The sequence below is a fragment of the Callorhinus ursinus genome, unplaced genomic scaffold (genome assembly GCF_003265705.2).
Source record: "Callorhinus ursinus isolate GAN/ISIS: 27379988/994484 unplaced genomic scaffold, GSC_fseal_2.0 scaffold12, whole genome shotgun sequence".
Lineage (NCBI taxonomy): Eukaryota > Metazoa > Chordata > Mammalia > Carnivora > Otariidae > Callorhinus > Callorhinus ursinus.
The window spans coordinates 78,946,033-78,966,249 of record NW_027397074.1 but is presented as its reverse complement, the minus strand read 5'-3'; the positions used below and the strand labels follow the sequence as shown (position 1 = coordinate 78,966,249).

Genomic DNA, 20,217 nt, shown 5'->3' with positions numbered 1-20,217 from the left:
CAGCTGACTTTTCAAGGACAACAGGACTCTTGATTCCCTCTCCCACCCAGAGCCCTGTTAATCCTCCAAACAAACACAAAGTTTATTTGGTTAAAATAATCTTAGTGCACCGGCTACAAGCCCAGGAGTGAGCCTTCATTCTTCTGGTTTCCTCTCTCACTGCTTCCCTTCAGTTCTCTTTCCCGGTCGCCAAATCTAATCATTTTTTACATCTCGGGTGCTACCACTCCACACCAGCCCAGGGTTCCACTCTTGATCCTCTATATAGTCCCTTTGCTACTTAACATCTGGAGCAATCCAACTACAATGTGTTCCAACCACAACGGGCATTCCCCCCCCCACCATATGGCAGGTGTTGCTCCTGTTTCATGGCCTGTGCACTTCTTATTCCATCTGTCTGGAATGTTCTTCCCCTTCCCCCAGATCTCCACATGGGTGGATCCTTCTCATCCAAGTCCTATTTCAAATGTCACCTTCTCTGAGACACCTACTCTGACCACAGTATCAAAAGCAGTAAACTCCCCATAACTCTTGATTACCCTGTTCTTTTTCCTACAGAGCAGTTGTCACTACCTAAACTTCCTTATTTATATTTTAACTTGTTATCTTTGTTATTGATCATTAATTTTTGCCATGAGGAGACCTCGTCTTCTAGAACCCCCTAATATAGAGATAATATATACTAACCACCCCATAAACATCGGTACACATAAGTGCCTCAGTAGTTATTGCCAAGGGACTAAAAATTTCTCATAAGAACAGGCCCCAAGGGAATAATGTATTCATAAATCTGGAAATGTATAGTGTGATGCTTTGAGCCCGGATGTCTCCAGGGACAACGGACCTGGCAGTGCAGGGAACCATCAGTTCCAAATCAGACTAGCCACCTACATCACAGTGCCTGTACTCTTCCGGCGAATTTCAATCCCAAATGGATTCTTCTTAATGAGGACATCGTAGAGCTGACTCTCAGAGGTGCTGGATGGAACCGTGGGTATGTTGAGAGGGATTGGGACTTCATACCGATTATTGTTGGGATCATAAATCTAGGGTGAGTGGGAAGAAAATTAGGAAAATATGGTATTCGAGAAACCTATATCCTTAGCAGCAACTTGGTATCTTTGACATGGAGGCTGAATGTTGTCTTTGTCTTCATTAAGCTCATGATACCAGGGATTTAGTTACCATATCAAAGAAAATGTTAGACTTGACATTTCGATCTGAGTCAGTCATATCTCATTTTTAAGGCCCCTGTTACAGTTAACACATCCACTTTGACATTGGTGATACCTTGGAAAATCAGTATGGTATCAGTTTGGTACATATGAATATATTATTTATTACTTTATCTGTGGGTGTATGTGAATATCTGAAAGCTTCTCTGAATTGAAAAAAAGTCAAAAAACATGAACTCTATTTGATCAAAATAATCATAGATGTCCTTGCTACAAATGGCATCTAAATCGATTCACTGAGTTCGCTCTCTACTCCTGCCCGATACTGTACTATAGACACAGGAGACACTAAATCAGACAAGACACGATCACTGTTTTTAAGAAATTCACATGCTAACAGGAGGTAAAAGAGGCACCCACAATACCTGGGTGATGATACGCTCATGTACAGCTACATGGGAGTGTTGTGAGATTAGAGAGAAGAAAATGCCCAACACGGTTTCTGGAAGACTGAGATGATGTCATGGGCAAAATACAGGCTGTGTGTTAAAACCTTTGCAGCTGTTAAGCAAGCACAGCAAGGAGATGAAGTCAGTCCTGCTAGAAAAATAAATGCAAAGGCCCAGAGTATTAAAGCCAGGTCAGAAAGAGGCAAATGCTAGGGGGATAGCTACTGTGTGATCAGGACGTAAAGGAGGAAAGGGTTGAAGCCAGAAATGCGAGCAAGTTCATTTAGTTCAAACTCACTAGGTGCCTACCACAGGCCAGTGCTATGGTGAGGATAGGAATATCAAAGAGCATCTTCCTTGCATTAGAAGATGTAAAAGGACTCAGCCTAGGTTGATAGCAGCTCGTGATGAACCTCTTGGGCAATGCCCAATGTCTTCCATTTACTCTTTCAGTAAACATCTGAGTGCTGTCTACCAGACTCTGTGTCAGATTTCAGAAACACAAATATGAATGGAGAAATTCCTGTCTTTGAGAAACTTACAAGTTAGTAGAGAAATAGACATAAGAACAGCCTGTCACTAATCCTTAGGTGTAATTAAAACATAGGAGAGAAAGAGATCTCTACACTCTCGTGGCTATTTCTCAGCTATCTTAAATTCAGCATCCTAAACTGAACCCATCATCTTATTTGGCCCAAGCCCAAACCTTCCAGTGTTCCCATTCCAGGTAACGTCACCGCCATCCATATAGAGACACACGCCAGAAACATGGCAATCGTCCTTGATGCCTCCCTCTCTCTCATCGCCTACTTGCAGTCATCACCAGATCCTATGATCCTACCTTCTCAATTCTCCCACCATTCTCTTCCTTTCTTATACCTGGTCTCCACTTGGCTGCCCACATGGACATCCGAACTGGTAGCCTCCTAGCTGGCCTCTCCTTTTTCACTCTTGTCTTCCCAACCATTCTCCTTAGGGTAGACACAGTGATCTTTTCAAAATGCACATCAGAGGGGGCAGCACCAGTCGATCAATGGTCTCTCAATGCCCCCAGGATAATGATCTAGTATACTGCGGCATGGTTAGCTCAGAGGAACGCACTTATTTTAGGGTTCTGTGACCTCGACTAGCAAAAAGTAATGGAACTGCCAAGTGCCCAGTGGGCACTTGACACATACGTGTACGGCAAACACATACCTTAAACTGCAGCATGTCATTCTTATGGTGGGTCACACGCAGACGGAGGGAGGTCACGGGTACTGAGGGCAGAGCAGAGGCATAGACCGAAGACTTTAAGGAGATGGTCGCAGTGGCTCCCTGTGAGTCGTACTGAACATTGTCGACAGAGTACAGATCATTGACGAAATAACAAAACGGGACTCCAGGGGAAGTGGGTACCTGGAAAGGAAAGCTAAGGTCAGCTCGGCATGCGGTCCTAGAATTATCAAATATAAAGGGGCTAGAAAAGGCCATTTACAGGGAGATAAATCCAGGCCATCACTCACTTCCTTATATATTCATTGGTAGTGACGTAAGTTTAAATTTCTGGTCTCCTTACAAGGTATTTGTAAAAAAAAAAAAAAAAAAAAAAAAGTCCCACTCCTGTCCCTATCTATTGTTTATATCCAGATACAGACTCAGGTTCCTTTGGAAGTCCTGCCTTTCTATGGGTTTTAGGCAGTGACACAGGTACTGGAGCTCTATGCTCATGAAACTGTAGGTTGAGTGGCAAGGATTTCGAGGCACGCTAGCGTCGTCAGCATGGTTACCTCCCAGGCACAGCCACGGGCAGTACAGTTTTCTGCAGAAGCACCGCTCTCATCAGGGAAACAGTCTATTTTTTCTGCATCCCTTATCTTCAGGTCCCACTCCACCGTGTATGCTTCTCCCAGGATAAGATCAATTCCCGTGATAAGAGCAACCTGTAGGGATGGGCAAGTGACAAGGAAATTTATCCCCAGGACAAAGGCCTTGCAAGATCTGAAACCTCTTTTAGGAGAGGAAATAGAAACCAGAGTAGACTCTCAACAATCCAAAGTGACACCCCACTGGAGCTTCTAGGAAGAGAGCTACGTGGAGAGAGGGGAAGAGTGCAAATGTGCCAACTCTATCAGAATCTTGTATGCCACGTGTGGAAGAGAATTAGGCCAAATAAAATCTACTGTGATCACCCATTTTCTTTCTTTTCCTGACTCCCCTTCCTCTTCCTTATTTGGACAAGAAGGCCTTCTGTGTTTCCCCTGGTAGCATAACACACATGAGCTCACGGGGCCATCTGAAATCGAGCTTATGTTCTTGCCTTCCACTCCCTAGCCTATTGTCCTGCCTTGGTCTGGAGTGGTGGCAAGAAGAGAGGAGTAAGAGTCATGTGGCTTGTGTTCTCATCTCCATTCTGCTGGGGAAACTTAGCCAAATCATTTCAATTCTTTGGGTCTCAGTTTCATCAACAGCAAAAGTGGGGAGTTGGCAAAATCATTACATTTCCTTCCATTTCTAATATCCTAACAGCCCAACCTATTCATTTCTCCAAGACCAAAGCCTGAAAACCCAAAACCTTGCTTCTTTGAGTCCCACTAATTCAAATATTTAATATTTGCTATGTATTTTTATCTCTTCTTTAATTAGCAATTTCCATAGTGCAGGTCCTCATTTGCCCAGATTTACAAAATCACACTCTACGGATAATCACCCCTTTTCCAGGCTCTTCTCAGTCTAAATTCACCTTAAACTTCCCTATTCTACAAATCTCATGCCCCAGACCAATGCTTTCATAATGGCACAGCCTTGATTCAAGGATTCATAGGACACACTTTGAGAATCCAATCTTCTCACTTTGGCATCTAAGACCCTCCAAAACCTGACCACAAATTATTTGTCCAAACTGATCCCCTCCCTATTCTAGTTATAGAAAACTCACAGACAAATGTCAGGGTAGTCTCAATCCTTAGACTGGCTTATTCTGGTATCTCAATCTTGCACGCTTTAGCTAGACAAATGCTCTTTCTAGGAAAATGGTGCCCTTTTGTGGAATGCTCTGCTAGTTGCCTGCCTTATATAAAAGTTCCCTTCTGACTCACTATTTCAGCTTAGAATATTAAAGTTCACGATTAAGAACTAAATTTTTAAGCCCAGCTCGAACCCTGACTTCTCCAACGGCTTTGCTCAGCTAGGCCATTACGCTTCGAACGTTAAATTAGATATAATGTCAGTTAACATTTCCTCTGTGTTGCTTGGGACTGCCTGTCCCCTTCCTGGTAGTTTCCTGTGTATAAACTGTGTCTCCCCACCACCCAAATTCAAGCATCAACATTTCCTTTGCTCTTGTATTAATTAATTTAACAAATATTAATTGAGTTTGTTTTCACATATGCACCTTTCAAATGGCTTGCCCTTTGCTGTACACATAACTAACCATATAATGCAGTTGTCCTTTGAACAACATGGGTTTGAACTGCATGGGTCCACTTACACGCATGTTTTTTCAATAAATACAGTACAGAACTGCAAATGTTTTCTCTTCCTAAGATTCTCTTAATAACATTTTCTTTTCTCTAGCTTGTTTTATTGTAAGAATACTGTACAGAATTCTTATGATATATAAAATATGTGTTAATCGACAGTTTAGCCGTAAGGCTTCTGGTCAGTGGTAGGCTATTAGTAGTTAAGATTTGGGGAGTCAAAAGTTATTTATGGATTTTTGATGGCATAGGGGGGTCAGTGTATCCCATGCTGTTCAAGGGTCAACTGTACTTTATTTCTAACTTTATAATGTAGGTATCCTCAACCTACGTTATAAGGCAAAATGGCCAATGCAATCGATACATCATTATAGTAGAATGCCAGATTTACTTATTTTCTCCAAATTTGGAAGATCTCTCACAAACATGCTGACCCAGCAGCTCCCAGCCCCAGATCATCTGGAGGACCTGGAGTGAGGAGGATGGGAGAAAGGATTCCTCAAATGCTAAGATACCAGGGGAACAGATTACAACCTGCTCCGGAGCATCAGGTCTCATTACAACTGATGAAAAATTATTTTTTATCATTATCTAACCAAATAAGTAGCCATTAGCTAAGTTGAACAGATTTTTTGACTTGAAATATTTCTCTAAAATGTATGTGTTGGAGAGAAAGTCTTTGTATCCGAACACAGTAAAAAAAAAAAAAAATGCACTTCAAAATGTTCATTAGTAAGTATCCCATCTCCCACTTTGCCTTTCTAGCTTCAGTCAGCAGACTTCAGACTCACTTTGCCTCTAATCCCGTCCCCCACACTCCACACTTCACTCTTCTTCTGTCCCAGTCTCAATTCTCAAGTCCACTTATTCTGATATCTCAATCTTGCATGCTTTATCTAGACAAATGCTCTTTTGCTCTTTTGATTGATGGGCAAATGAGGGAATGAATAGTTGAGAGAAACAGAAATAGATGAAAAGACCATTTTATCTTCTTCCAGTTTCTCAGCAGCTCCCTGATCCATTCTAGCTCCGGCTTACCTCTTACTTCCCCACCCCAGATCTCAGAGTGTGCCCTGGTCCTTCAGGAACCCATGCGACTTTGGCAAGAAGGAACACCATAAGCTATGAATTCTTGGTAAACTATCTCAACAAAATTAATTTTTACCTGTAGGTTAGAATCATAAGTGACATTAGGAGAAATTTGACTTGGGACACCATTGTGTTTCACAGTAACATTGGTAGGTTCCTGGGTCCCAAGAAGTTTAATCTCTTTAAATACTAAATTATTGGGGTCTTTGTAAGTTGACTGCAAAATCTTCACATCCAAGTAGTTCTGCAAAACAATTAAACACAAAGGTCTGCTGATTGGTTGTGAAGTCACTCAAATATTCTATCGTAAACCAGATACCCAAAACTGCTTTGAATGCCTCTTAAGCTGTCTCTACTAACATGTGCTCAAGGAGTACCAACTTTTTCAATACTCTCCTGAGTGAAAAAGAGAGAAACACACACAGAGAAATTTTTTTAAACTGTATTTTAAAGGACTGGCTACTCCAAGATGTCCATCGACAGATGAATGGATAAAGAAGATGTGGTATATATACACAATGGAATATTATGCAGCCATCAAAAGGAAGGAGACCTTGCCATTTGCAACGACGTGGACGGAACTGGAGGGTGTTATGCTGAGTGAAACAAGTCAATCAGAGAAAGACATGTATCATATGACCTCACTGATATGAGGAATTCTTAATCTCAGGAAACAAACTGAGTGTTACTGGAGTGGTTGGGGGTGGAAGGGATGGGGTGGCTGGGTGATAGACATTGGGGAGGGTGTGTGCTATGGTGAGCACTGTGAATTGTACAAGACTGATGAATCACGGATCTGTACCTCTGAAACAAATAACGCAATATATGTTAAGAAAAAAAAAGAAGAAGAAGAAGATAGCAGGAGGGGAAGAATGAAGGGGAGTAAGTCGGAGGGGGAGACGAACCATGAGAGACGGTGGACTCTGAGAAACAAACTGAAGGTTCTAGAGGGAAGGGGGGTGGGGGGATGGGTTAGCCTGGTGATGGGTATTAAAGAGGGCACATTCTGCGTGGAGCACTGGGTGTTATGCACAAACAATGAATCATGGAACACTACATCCAAAACTAATGATGTAATGTATGGTGATTAACATAACAATAAAAAATTATTTTAAAAAAACCAAAAAAATAAATAAAAAAAATAAAAGACTGGCTACTTTGATTTAACGATATCATTGCCTCTTTTTACTAACATGGATGATTCAATTATTGGGAGTTAAGTTATAAACTGAAATGTGCCCAACTAAGCACTGGTGATCTATGGAAGTGCTGAATAACTATACTGTACACCTGAAGCTAATATAACACTGCATGTTAATTAACTGGAATTAAAATAAAGACAAATAATAAAAAATAAAGTTCTTTTATCTTCAAAAAAGGAAATGTGCTCATCTACAGTCATAAAGGCATATGAAGCTATAAATGTAATTATACACATATACAAACACACATGAGCTAATTGTCAGAGAAAAGCCCACACCTAAGATTCATAAAAATGTGCTACTTACTTGGGTGGCAGAAAACTCACAAAAGAGATAAACTTGATTGGCCACGGTATCTGAAAGTGTGAGAAAGGTGAATCAGCCTCTGGCCTGCCCACCACAGGAGGGCAGATCACCCCTTGGCTATACTGAAAGCTCCATCTTGAGAATGACAAGACTGTAGACAGAGTCTCCAAGGCCAGGCCACTGTTTTCCCTTTTCCTTCCTACCTTACCCTTGAAGAGATGCCCTTCCAAGTGCTTCAAAAAAGGCACATGCCTCAAGTGAATCTATCTCCTAAGCTTGAGCCCCAAGAGTTGTTAGTATAGTGGAGCCAGGAAAATGCGCGAAGAAGCATGGCTGGATGTAGGCACATGAGAACACACTCTCACTCTGCCTCGCTGCCATGCTATGTGTTTCCTATCATCGACTTTTGTATTTTAGGGGGAGAGATCTACGGTGAATGGCAGGAACAGTCTTGAAAACATCTCTTTCAGATGTCTGTTGACAACAAAATGAGAGCCTGTCTATATTGCTTGTCTGATGGGAGCATTCTAAGAGGTAGGAACATGTTTTCCTTCCATCTGTGGTCCATCTACCACTCGCTGTGAACAGTGCAACCCAAACAAAAATTCTCTTGAGTGATTAGCGCTGCTGTAGCTGGTGAGATTTCTCCCCTGGCTGAATGACCAGTGGGAGTAACACACAGACGCAGGCTGTCATAACAGTGCTCACCTTTAGTTTCCCCATCATCCCAGAAAAGTTCGCCTTTTGCTTCTTTGTTATCATCTAGGGCAATGATAAGACCAAGAGGGTTCCGGCGGCTGTGGGAAACAAGGTTTAGGAAGGAAACAAACACTTAAGACTCAAAGAATTTTGCCAATTGAGCTGGAAATGTTGCCATCAGATTTCTTTTCTTCTTTTTTCTTTTTTGCACCAACCAAAACCAGTTTAAGAGAGAGAGAGCACACAAGCAGCAGGGGCAGAGGGAGAGAGATTGGGAGAATGCCAAGCAGACTCCCTGCTGAGCACTGGCTCCCAACACAGGGCTCAACCCCACAAGCCTGAGATCATGACCTGAGCCTAAACCAAGAGTTGGACGCTTAACCAACTACACCACCCAGGCACCCCTGCCATCAGATTTCAGATGGGAAAGGTTACTAGCAGCAGATGGCTCGACTTTTCTCCAGGCACAAAAGCAAAATCAACAGGCTCATCTTTCTCTAGAATCAGTAACATCACAAGAGACAGAAATACTGTGAACATTAGCAATAAACATCTACGTAGGAAACAAGAATTTAAGTACCAGAATCATTGTAATTGCTACTATAGAAGTAACTTAAGAAAAAAAAAAAAAAAAAAAAAAAAAGTTGCTGAAGCAACTATTATTCAGAATACAGACAATTAGAAGAGAAAGACATTCTAGACAATAATTGGTTCAGCCTAATTTTGGAGTTTGTGCAGGGGAAGCCTGGTTGGGGGGAATATATTTTTTTTTCCTGCCAAAGAAAGTGACTCCATTTTGACTCAGAAAGCAATAAAATACAATAAAGTCCATCTATTTAATGGCAACTTTCCTAATTTGATTATTTATTATTAGTTCATTTGGAGAGGAAAATAAAACACTATAGTTTTCTGCTTTATAACTTAAAATACGAAACACAAAACACAACTCGAAAAGGTGATAAAGTAGATGGGCATAGGGAAAGAGGGAAAGAGCTATTTCACGTGGACTCCTGCCTGGTGTCACTGCTCCTGGTACTCCCTCCCGGTTTCCTGCTCCCATTGGTCCGTCACTGACCTCACACTTTCTGCCCAGCCCTCCACTGTGCCCTATGCGAGGCAGGTTCCATTATCAATCAAATCACCTGCTTTCACTTAATATACATGTATTAAGTAGCTCTTGTTTATCAGCACGTCTAAGAGATACAAAGATGAATAGATCACAACTCTATCGATGACCTTAAATATTATAAGAAGGATTAAACATATTCACTGCATAATCAAGGCAGAAAGTAGGGAGACACAGAAGCTGAAAGACTTATAGGAGTCCCGAAAGGCACTTCCAGCAGTGTGGCTGACTAAATATTCTGGGGGACACCAGGCACCCTGAAAGACCCACCCAACACATGATCCTTAAAGGTTGCTTAAGATGACCTCAAGTTGACAGCAGTCCTGATTTGCAACCAAAGAAAAAGGCAAATCCTCTCTGGAGGAATAAGACCCATGTTTGGATCCTTAAGATCACTACATTTGAAAAACAAAAACATTGCTATTTAAATACTCAAGGTAATAAGCCAGCATGAGAGAAAGTTGGCAAAAACAATGAACAATAATTTGGATTCTCCAAGGGATTTTAGATAATAGAATTTTCAGATACAAGGTATAAAGTAACTATGATTGAAATACTTAAAAATATCAAGAAGGAAAGAAAAAAAATCAGCTAAGGTAAAAAATAATATTTAACAGTATACTAAAAAGTATTTTTAAAAAGTTTGGAGTGGCATGACTCCCTCTGCTGGAAGAACTGAGGAAGCTTTCTTGCAGATGAAATTTTTAATTTGGAAAGTCATTAAGAACGGACCAGGCAAAGGATGTTGGAGAGGCTAATAAGTATAGAAGCCCAAATGCAGTCGAATAGATGGGTATGTCTGGGAACAGCAAGCTTTGGGGCACGCCTGGTCCTTAGGTGTGCATTCAGATGTCTCAGGAGGCACAGTTTTTAACTTGCAACCAGATTGTGATTGGCCTGGAAACCCTACCCGAGAAAGAATTTGGACTTGGCGCAGGGGAGCAACAAGAAAAAAAATCTTCATTTTGGAAAGTTAATTTTGATATCAGTATGCAGAACGGCCTGAAGTTGAACAATTAGATACAAAGAAACCATTTGGTGTTAGATGAAGAAGTATTCTGCCTCGTTGTCATAAAAAGTCTGCAATATGAAAAATTAAGGTAGTAAGGAAAGTTCAGAAGAAAAGAAAGATTTCTAACCTCCAAAGAACTCCCAGGCTATTAAAAACAAATAAGACTTTTAGCGACATATATAAATGTGTATGTCTTTAGTACAGATGGAGTCTAGAATTTCAGAATCAAAGTCATAAAGGAGAAATTAGTGATATGAGGGAGATTTGAAGTGAACAAGTAATTTTTGTGCCCTGTTCTGCATCACAAGAAATAAATGGCTCACTGGGAGGAAAGGAATGGGAAACTGAGATTATAGGGTAATGGAAAGCGGACTCCCTCTCCCTCGAAATGAGAATGGATGAGTCAAGAGCATAGCACAATGGATGGATGATCTGGCCAAGCAGGTAGCGTGATCAACAGACCCCATTTACGCGGAACTGAGAGGTTTCCCAAGACATGAAACTTTTGGTGCGAAAACTGAACTAGTCCTGGGAAAACGAGGAAGGATAAGGACCCCAGCAGCCACTGTGTTTTGAGGAGAAATGCAGGCGACTTAAGGAAGGACAGGGGTTAAGTTCTTTCAAAATCCCTCTTGGAAATCACAACTTCCTCAGAAGAGGCTGAGAGAAATACAAGGGACAGAGTTTGATGGACACACACACCCCAGTCCTCTTCTTTCCCACACACCACGGAAAGCTTCAGCACCTTCTGCATGGGCAACAGATGGGAACAGAAACGACCAGCTTTGTCAGTTGCCTCCCCTTGAAGGAAAGTCCCGCCGTGCTCTACCTGGCCACTGTGGTGGTGGCCGGCTGTTGTGTGGGGAAGATGTGGCCTCCGCGAAGGTGAAGTCCAATTTTGTCTCCAGGAAGTTCCATCTCCACCCTTTGCTTCCGCCATCTCGCTCGGGCCCCCTGATGCAGGCACACACATCAAGCACCTTGGCAGCATGGCACATTCGCGCCCCCCTGTTACCCACGGGCTGAGGTATCTACAGCTATCCTTTCTCCACCCAGATGACTTGGTGTCTGGCCAGGCAATCAAATGAGAGGAAGGAAACAAATTAAGAACAACAGGTTTTGCCATCACTTGGGAGTTTGGGGGAGCGTTTACGCCATGCCGAGGCTATCTGACATATTTTAGATGAACTGATAGTTTTAAACAAGTTAGCTGACTCCTGACCAATATTTGTTCCCTCCATTGGACCCTCCAATATTTGCCCTTATCCTGTGTTGAATAAAGTACATAAAAGTGTTTTTTTTTTTTTTCAGATCTCTTCATGACTGACATGAAGTGACTTAGGCACACTTTATCAACTGTGCTATGAAATGACAGAACACAGTACAGAAACGCTCCTGGGGATGTGGACAGATGTTCCTCTCTCCAGGGAGGCATCTTGTCTGTGCAGCTGTGGTCTTGAGGAGTTTAAGAGAAGTCAAAGCTACTTACAGTCTCGTAATCGTACCAGACGGCATCGGGCATATATGCCATCACTTTCTCTGCACCCTGAAAGTAAAACAAAGTATTGTTCTTCATGGCCCAGCCTCTGAAGGGGATAAAATGGATTTCTTGGCACTCCCAAAGGAGCTTCTTACCCATATACTGAGAGAGCATAAGTGGCCTTTCTTTTCTCTGTTATCAAATCATGCCTTTCTTCTAATAGGAATAATAGAAGCAATAACTTGGCAACCCAAAGGAAAATCCCAGTGGAAGCACATTAGGAATAATAATAATCTTGAAATACAGGTTGTGGTAAAAATTCCAGCTTTACATGAACTCATGGAATCTTCCCAACTGTCCCCGGTGGCAGGTACTCTGATGATCTCACCTTTCCAGCTGAGGAACTCGCCCCAGGCCACACGGTGCTAAGAGGCAGAGACAGCAATCAGACCCTGATTCCATCCAGCCTTAGAGACACTGCCGGCCCCCTGCTCCATTCTGCCTCTACCTCAAGGAGCAAGAAGGATCTGCTAGGAGACTCTGATGACAAATAGGACCATTCCCAAACCCAGAACCACCAACCGTTGCTTCTACGCTGATTGGGAGCTTGGTCAAGAAAAAAAGACTCCTAAGTCAGCCATCTCCAACTTCCCCAAACCTCAGCACACTGTCTTCAAGGCCATCTCAGCCATGGAGGCTGGACTCAGGCTTGGAATAAAGAGAAGATAAATGGCTCCAGAAGAGAAGAGTTTGGAGGGTAGCAGGAACAGAAGCAGAGACCATCCGCGTGCCTCTGTGGGACACTTACCTCATCCAGAACCGGAGTGATGAGGAGGCCGGGGCCCCATAAAAACTGTTGGTGCACATCCCACGTACTGCTGTCTCCATAGAACCTGGAGATCAGAGACGTTCACTGCGATCCAGGCCAATGCTTCCTGACAGCTCTCCCCTCAACTGTCCAAAACATGCAGGCCTCCTGCCTGTGGTAACCCCCCAGATTATTCTGGGACACCTACTCAAGCCCAGCAGATGGGCCCACTTTCCCCAACCCATGCACTCTCCTTTTCTTTCCCTGGTTGGACATAGGTGCCTATTCCAGGATGTACGCTAGGCAGGGTCCAGACCGTAAGTCTGTTCACCATATGCCCCTTTAAATAAAATAAGTAAAACAAGGAATACATCTTAAAACTTCAGCTGACTATCAAGAAGGAACTGGATGTGATCACGACAAATTGCAGATAATTTAAAATTCTACTCTTTTCTCTTTTAGGGTATCTGCCTTTTAACAGGGAATTCCAGGAGATGGTAAAAATGGACTCAAAATAATGAATGTATAATAATGATGATGATAATGATAATGATAACGATAATAGCAGATACGTGCCTGAGAGCCTAGAATGTCGGACACCTAAGGGGGTTCACTGCATTTTGACATGGAAAACCTCTTAAGTGGCCTTTTTCAGGCTTAAGTTGGAGATGCTCATTGGCTGGCAGTAAAAATTCTGGAACTCTAGAAATCCTCTGTAATATTCTTATTCGTGTGTAAATAACAGGTTCATCCTAGGGCCTGAACATAGTGCATTACAGAAGACACCATCCTGATCAAGCTATCAAATCCTTTAAACTAAGAATCAAGAAACAACGGATCAAAGAACTTAAATAATTTGTCTAAGACAGAAAGTTAGTTGGTGGCAGAACAAAGACCCCGAAGTCCCGTGATTTTAGTCTTCTTCTATCCCCAAAAGAGAACAGGCTCTACCACTTAAATATACCTCTACAACAGTATGGAGGCAGCAGTTGCCTTGCAAATGCCCAGTATCCCAGTTAAAAAGTAGAGAGAGATATCTGAATAACCGCTCAGAGTGTCTCAATGTTCACTCTGATATTTGGTGAAACCAGCCATGTGGCCAGTCACGTTAACAAAAACCGTCTGGATGCGGTGAACTTACTCATGCAGAAGGGGCCTGGCCACTGTGTCCCCCAGGCTGTGGGCACGGTAGAAGAGGGTGTAGAGGTAGGGTAATAGGGTGTAGCGGATGGTAAGGTAGTGCCTGGAGGAGTTCAACAGCAGAGAGTCAGCTCCAAAGGAGGCAGGATCCTGGGCCTGGGAGGAATAAGATGTTGCCACTGTGATCCGGCTACGAATGACAGAAGCATCTGGAGAACTCCAGACCCCATTCATCAGAACCGAGAGTTTCCTTCCTCAAAGACCTGAGGCCTAGGGTATAAACTCAGCCTCTGAGCAGTACAGGTGGGCAGAGGGAGATCGCTTCACCAGGTAAATGTCATTCACTATCTGGCAATTCATCCAGCCTCAGTCACGCTAGGGACTGCTCTCTCGGGAGACTGCCATTTCAACCATTTTGAAGTACTTCCTCATCTGATTCTCATTCCAAAATGAGCAATGTACACAGAGTGTACAGACGTTTGATGAAAACCTTCACAGACTCTCCATCTCCTTGACCACAGCAGTACCAAGAGCAGATTCTGTGACAGCAGAGCATTTTAATGGCATGTCAGAGGCCCTGGTTAATTGCAAATTAGCCTAAGTGAAGCGCCAGGTTGGAGGTTGGCTCGCTAGATGTCTTGGCGAGGATGCAGACAGATCTCGCTCTAATGTACGCCAAATTTGTTTTGATCATGTCTCCTGGGAGGCTTACCTTGTAGCCTTGGCCATTGTGATTCCTGGAGAATGGATAAAATGCCCCCAGCTGCATCCACCGCCTACAGAGCTCCTCGGGGGCATCCAGTGCAAAGCCACATATGTCAGCACCGACCTGGAAGGACACACAAACAGAACGTATACCTCAATTCCATTATCCCGCCCCCTTTGCTTTCCATCAGGGACTCTCCAGTTGCACTTTACCAAGCTTTACTGAGAAGGCTTATAGAGTGTGATCAGAATTGGGTCACATCACATGTTCACTCTTTTTTTTTTTAAGGGAGGGTCAGAGGGAGAGGGAGAGAGAATCTTAAGCAGGCTCCATGCCCAGCATACAACCTGACGTGGGGCTCCATCTCAGAAGCCTGAGATGATGACCTGAGCCAAAATCAAGAGTCAGACGCTTAACCAACTGAGCCATCCGGGCACCTCTCATGTCCACTCTTTACTGTCAGGTGACTATGAGTAAGTTACTTTATCCTTCTGTGCCTCAGTTTCCTCATTTTGTTAAAGTGGGCATTAATTAGCTACACAGGGTTTTAGTAAGTGACATAATGGAAGTAGAACACTTGACACAAAATAGCTTTTGTTTTTTAAAGATTTATTGATTTATTCGAGTGAGACAGAGAGAGAGGTGGGGGGGCAGAGGGAGAGGGAGAGAGAATCCCAAGCAGACTCCTTGCTGAGCATGGAGCCTGATGTGGGGCTCCATCCCACTACCCGAAGACCACGACCTGAGCTGAAACTAGGAGTCAAACACCCAACCGACTGTGCCACCCAGGTGCCCCGACATACAATAGCTTTTTGATGGGTAGAACTAAAATTACTTCCAATATTATTTTGACCACCATATCAGAATTAACTTTCCAAAGCCTAAATCTGATTCCATCAGTCATGTATTCAAACATCTCCAGGGTCTCCCCACAGCTTAGCTAGCAGCTCCTCAAAACCTGGTTCCAACCCACCTTTCCAGCATCACTTTCCACTCAAGTCCTACCAACCAATCCTTATAAACATATCAAATTCTCCCCCTTACTGCTTTTCCTCATGTTTATTTCTCAATCTTAAGATGACTTCTCCATTGATCTGATAAAATAAGTCTACTTTCCAAGGGTAAACTCAAGCGAAACCTATTCTGTGAAGTTTCTCCGGACTCCTTGCCCTGACGCCCTGTGTTCCTTGTAATCTTGTCAGAATTAAAAAGTCTCTTTCTCAGGATTTCCCTCAACATTTAATTTATATGTCCCCAGCTTGTCATAATTATTTGTTTATATATTTCATATATAAGGGGACAGAGAAGATGTTTCTGTACTATATTTATGCTTTTCTCTACCCTCATCATGCATACCTACCTTAGTACCTTGCACACAGTAACAGCTCCATAAATATATATGTTGAATTTAACTAAAAGATGTCAAACCCATCTCTAGAAGCCTGGCAATGTTATGTTTTCTCATGTGGATGCTGGATACATAGATGTGTTCAGCTTGTAAAATTCATCAATTATATACTTAAGTATATGTGTACTTTTTTGTGCATATGTTATACTTTAATAGAAAAAAAATATTCCAATGATAGCACTTCCAGGTTCCACTTTCTATCTTGATAAGTCAGTACAGAAAAGAATGTTGTTGTATCAGAGCCATACTGATGTAGATGAAGCCATTTGTTCTCAAAACATTAAATCCCTGGGCCAGAAAGGGTAGGAGAGGTGAGCTTCATGCTCTGAGAATTTTCTAGAATGAGGCTTTCTGGGGATTGAGGTAGGGATGTGGACTCACCATTGGGATACCAAAAAGGTTGAATTCCAGCACACCAGGGATAGACCACCGAAGATCATTCCAGGTGGCTGCGTTGTCTCCTAACCAGTGGGCTGCAAACTTGCCAGATCCCGCAAAGGTAGAACGGGTTATAATGAAGCTTCTCTTATTAGGGGACACCGTCTTGACGGCTCTAGAAAGGGAGAGAAACTTAAGGAGTCAATGTGTGATCTCAGCATGTCTCAGCCCCCCAGATACAGTGACAATGCCAAGGCTCATTGTCTTTTAACTCCCTCCTAGGAGGGTTAGAGCTGCTGTGGAAGCAGATTGCACCATTAAATATGTTTCCATTTTATTTTGTTTTGTTTTAAGGTGTTTTATGTACATCATTAAATCCATAATTTCCAAAATTTTTAAAAGCAGGCTTAGAAAGGCTAATAACTAGAGGTACACAATTTTTAAGGAACGAAGGTGAAATTTAATTTTACATAGATGTATATACATTGATCTTTCACATTGTATGATTTTAGACATACACAAAAAGTGAATTTATGAACAGCCTTTTAGAGATTAAAATCTTTTTGAGTGGGCATTTTAAATTTATAGATACATGTGTGTACTTTTATAAGTAACTATAAATATATATCATCTATATTTTTTAAAAGATTTATTTATTTATTTTGAGAGAGAAAGAGAGCACTAGTGGGAGGGGTAGAGGGAGAGGGAGAGAGAATCCCAAGCAGACTCTGCACTGAGTGCAGAGCTCAATGCAGGGCTCGATCTCACAACCCTGAGATCATGACCTGAGTTGAAACCAAGAGTCGGATGCTTAACCGACTGTGCCACCCAGGCACCCCATCTATATTTTTAAAATTATAAGTCTATACGTCTATTTTAAAACTTCTGCTCTGTAATTTTTAAAACGACTTTTAAGAAGGCTAAACTTAAACCATGACTTTGCTAATGAGTGAATGTGGTTTTGGTCTGGCTTCCTGCTGTCACCACTACCGTAAGTACAGTAAATTCTCAGTACGTTTTCCTCACTGTAGAATTTGAGTCTATACACAAGGGTAGACACGGCACAGTAGAAGGACACTGAGCCAGTATCCAAAACCCTGAGGCACGTGAAGTCTATAAGTTACTTTACCTTCCATACTCCATACAGTGTGGCAGAGAGGAAAATGCATGGGTTTCGGACTCATGCAAAAATGGTTTAAAATTTGCTTTTACAACGTATTAGCTGTTTGCCCTTGGTCAAGTTACTTCTCTTTATTTCTTCCAGCCTTCCATTCATTCACGTATTCATCCATTCTTTCATTTTATACATTCCACGAATATTTACCGGATTCCTTCTTCCCTATGTGCTGGGTAGTTTCTTCATTCATTCAGTAATAATAACCCTATTTATCTTGCAGAGTTCTTAAAAATAACACACTGGCACCTGGCATCTAACAAAGATCAATAATCTGGTCATGTATGAAGTCCACAGCAACAGTGGTCTTACTCTGCCGTGGCCATTGCCATGGAGTAGCCGTACAGATTGTGGACGTCATACTGCCTGCCCCAGTGCTGGACTGCGTCCATGCAGAGACTCTTGGAGAACAGGTACCCATCCAGGATTCCTGGGGCAAAGGAGGGAATCGGTCAATGAGAGCCTCAGATGCGCATTCCCTGCTCCTGGCCTAGTCTATGGCAGAACCGGAAATGGTAGCACTCTAGGCAGGGTTTCTTGTGGCCATCCTGGAAATGATCACACAGCTTCCTCACTATCAGAGGGTTATATGTTGGGAGTAGTTTCTCCGATATATAAATAAATTGTGTTGCCCCATACACACTCTTCCACCCCAGGTGCTCATGTGGCTCAAGGTAGGCACTTGGAAACCAGAGGATCCAGTTAGACTTGACGTTTAATCTGAATTCTGCAAACTTAGCCAAATCATGTGGCCCAAGAATAGAAACAGTGGATGAAAGTGTAAATTAATTGTTTGCCCCTTTTTTCAACTCACCAGAGTGTAAAAAGGCTGCTTCCCCAATCTCTCTCATGCTACTATTCTTTTCTGCTCCCATTGTATCATTCTGACTCCAGTCTAAATTACCTTTGCATCTTAACTACTGCGATAGTTTCTAAATGGCTTATTTACTTCGGATCTATTGATCTCTGAATTCATACTGCACACTAACACAAGATTAATATTTCCAAAACCATTCGACTATCCTGGTTCCCTTATATTAAAACATAAATAGCTTCCATCACCAAAAGAATGAAGTATGAACTTTCGCGCACCCCCCCCCCATGCAAATCCCTGGCCCATTTGCCCCAATTTCCTATTTTCTCACCAGACTGGAAGTCTTCATTAGATGCTATAATGTTAGCACCTTGTTCTTTCCTTAATTAAGATAAAATGTATCTGTGAGCCTCTAGCTTTCTTCAAACTACAATAAATACTGTGATTCCAGGGCCATACCCCGAGAGATGGTATTGTTCAAAGTTAAATTGGAGCTCACTATCATCATATTCATGGACTCTGACTTTAACCTTCAAGGCCATGGGTTCTGGGTTCTGGCTTCTGGCTTTTCATCCTACGTTTCATGTCTGTTCTTCACATTCTTGATATCACTAGACTTTACCCTTATCCGAAGACCAAGCCCAGTTTTATGGTCCCTATCTGGTAAGCCCTGACCTCGGGGGATACACGCTAGGGAGTAATACAAACTAACCACTAGCCTCTGGCCTCTGCACTGAATGTTCTCTGGACCTTCCCCTAGAAATAGCTCGAACTGTCTGTAGAAAGACTAGTGGCCCCGTTTGAATTTATGCCTCATTTAGGAAAGCTTGGAGTGCTTTGATTTTCTTTCCTAATCTTCAGTATATATTACCCACATTTTCCTCTCCCTGCATACATTTATACACAAACTCCCTTGCCCGGTAGTTCATATCTATCCTTACGAATGTAAAATACCAAATATGCATTGCCACTTTAATTATACCACCACCAAGACTTACTAGGAGTGAATGGGGGATAATTTAGATTGCTCGTGGAACATCCTGAAATGGAACCATCAACGAAGTTGGAGACTTCATTCATATCCTGTAAGACAAAGCTACTATGAAGGAAAAGAAATATGCCCCCTTATGTTGTACTGATGTTTGTCTCCTTTTTTGTTTTTTTAAGGAATCAGAGAAATGATTCCAGATAGTTCTTCTTTAAAGAGGTTCTTATGCACATGGAGGGAAATAGATGTTCCTGTCTTCTCTACCCATTGAAGGTTCCACAGAGAAGGTTCTTAAAATCCCTTCAAAATGCTGTATGTCTATAATCATGGGAAATGAAAAATTTTCAAAAACATTAGGTGAAAAAAGATCTTGATTTATATGATTCCATATATGTCAACTTATACATCCTCTATATATCCAAATATAGCCATGAATGCACATACATATCTATCTATCTATCTATCTAGATACATACATACATACGTACATACAAATACACACATAGAGAGAGTGAGGGCGCAAGCCCGTGCCAACAGCTGGGCAGGTGAGGGCTCTGGGAAGATGCGTACCAAAATGTTGATGGTAGATGTCTTTGGCTGATAACATTTTAGAGGATTTTGCTTTCATCTTTTTAGCTCTCTGTACTGTTCGAATTTTCTACATTTCTCTTAAAAATAGAAAAAAGTTCAACTCTAGAGCTCCCTAAATTTTGCTGAACATCTGCTGCTTTGCACTTGTTTTCATTTGATATCATATGGACAGTTGTCCTTACCACCCCCACAGTTTTGTCATGCACCTGGGGCC

The 20,217-nt window shown here is 42.2% G+C and overlaps 1 protein-coding gene across 1 annotated transcript in view; it reads right to left on the bottom strand.

Annotated features, from left to right (window-relative positions):
* The window catches only part of MGAM (maltase-glucoamylase), an 81,061-nt gene that overhangs the window by 30,284 nt on the left and 30,560 nt on the right, over positions 1–20,217 (bottom strand). Inside the window, exons 14-27 of the mRNA XM_073899296.1 lie at positions 19,423–19,507; positions 17,923–18,040; positions 16,440–16,611; positions 14,657–14,773; positions 13,946–14,100; positions 12,805–12,889; positions 12,006–12,062; positions 11,346–11,470; positions 8,388–8,476; positions 7,680–7,729; positions 6,248–6,415; positions 3,394–3,546; positions 2,822–3,022; positions 892–1,046 (exon numbers count right to left, since the gene is read on the bottom strand). Of these exons, the coding sequence (XP_073755397.1) occupies positions 892–1,046; positions 2,822–3,022; positions 3,394–3,546; positions 6,248–6,415; positions 7,680–7,729; positions 8,388–8,476; positions 11,346–11,470; positions 12,006–12,062; positions 12,805–12,889; positions 13,946–14,100; positions 14,657–14,773; positions 16,440–16,611; positions 17,923–18,040; positions 19,423–19,507 (1,730 nt within the window). The remainder of the gene's footprint in view (positions 1–891; positions 1,047–2,821; positions 3,023–3,393; positions 3,547–6,247; positions 6,416–7,679; positions 7,730–8,387; positions 8,477–11,345; positions 11,471–12,005; positions 12,063–12,804; positions 12,890–13,945; positions 14,101–14,656; positions 14,774–16,439; positions 16,612–17,922; positions 18,041–19,422; positions 19,508–20,217) is intronic.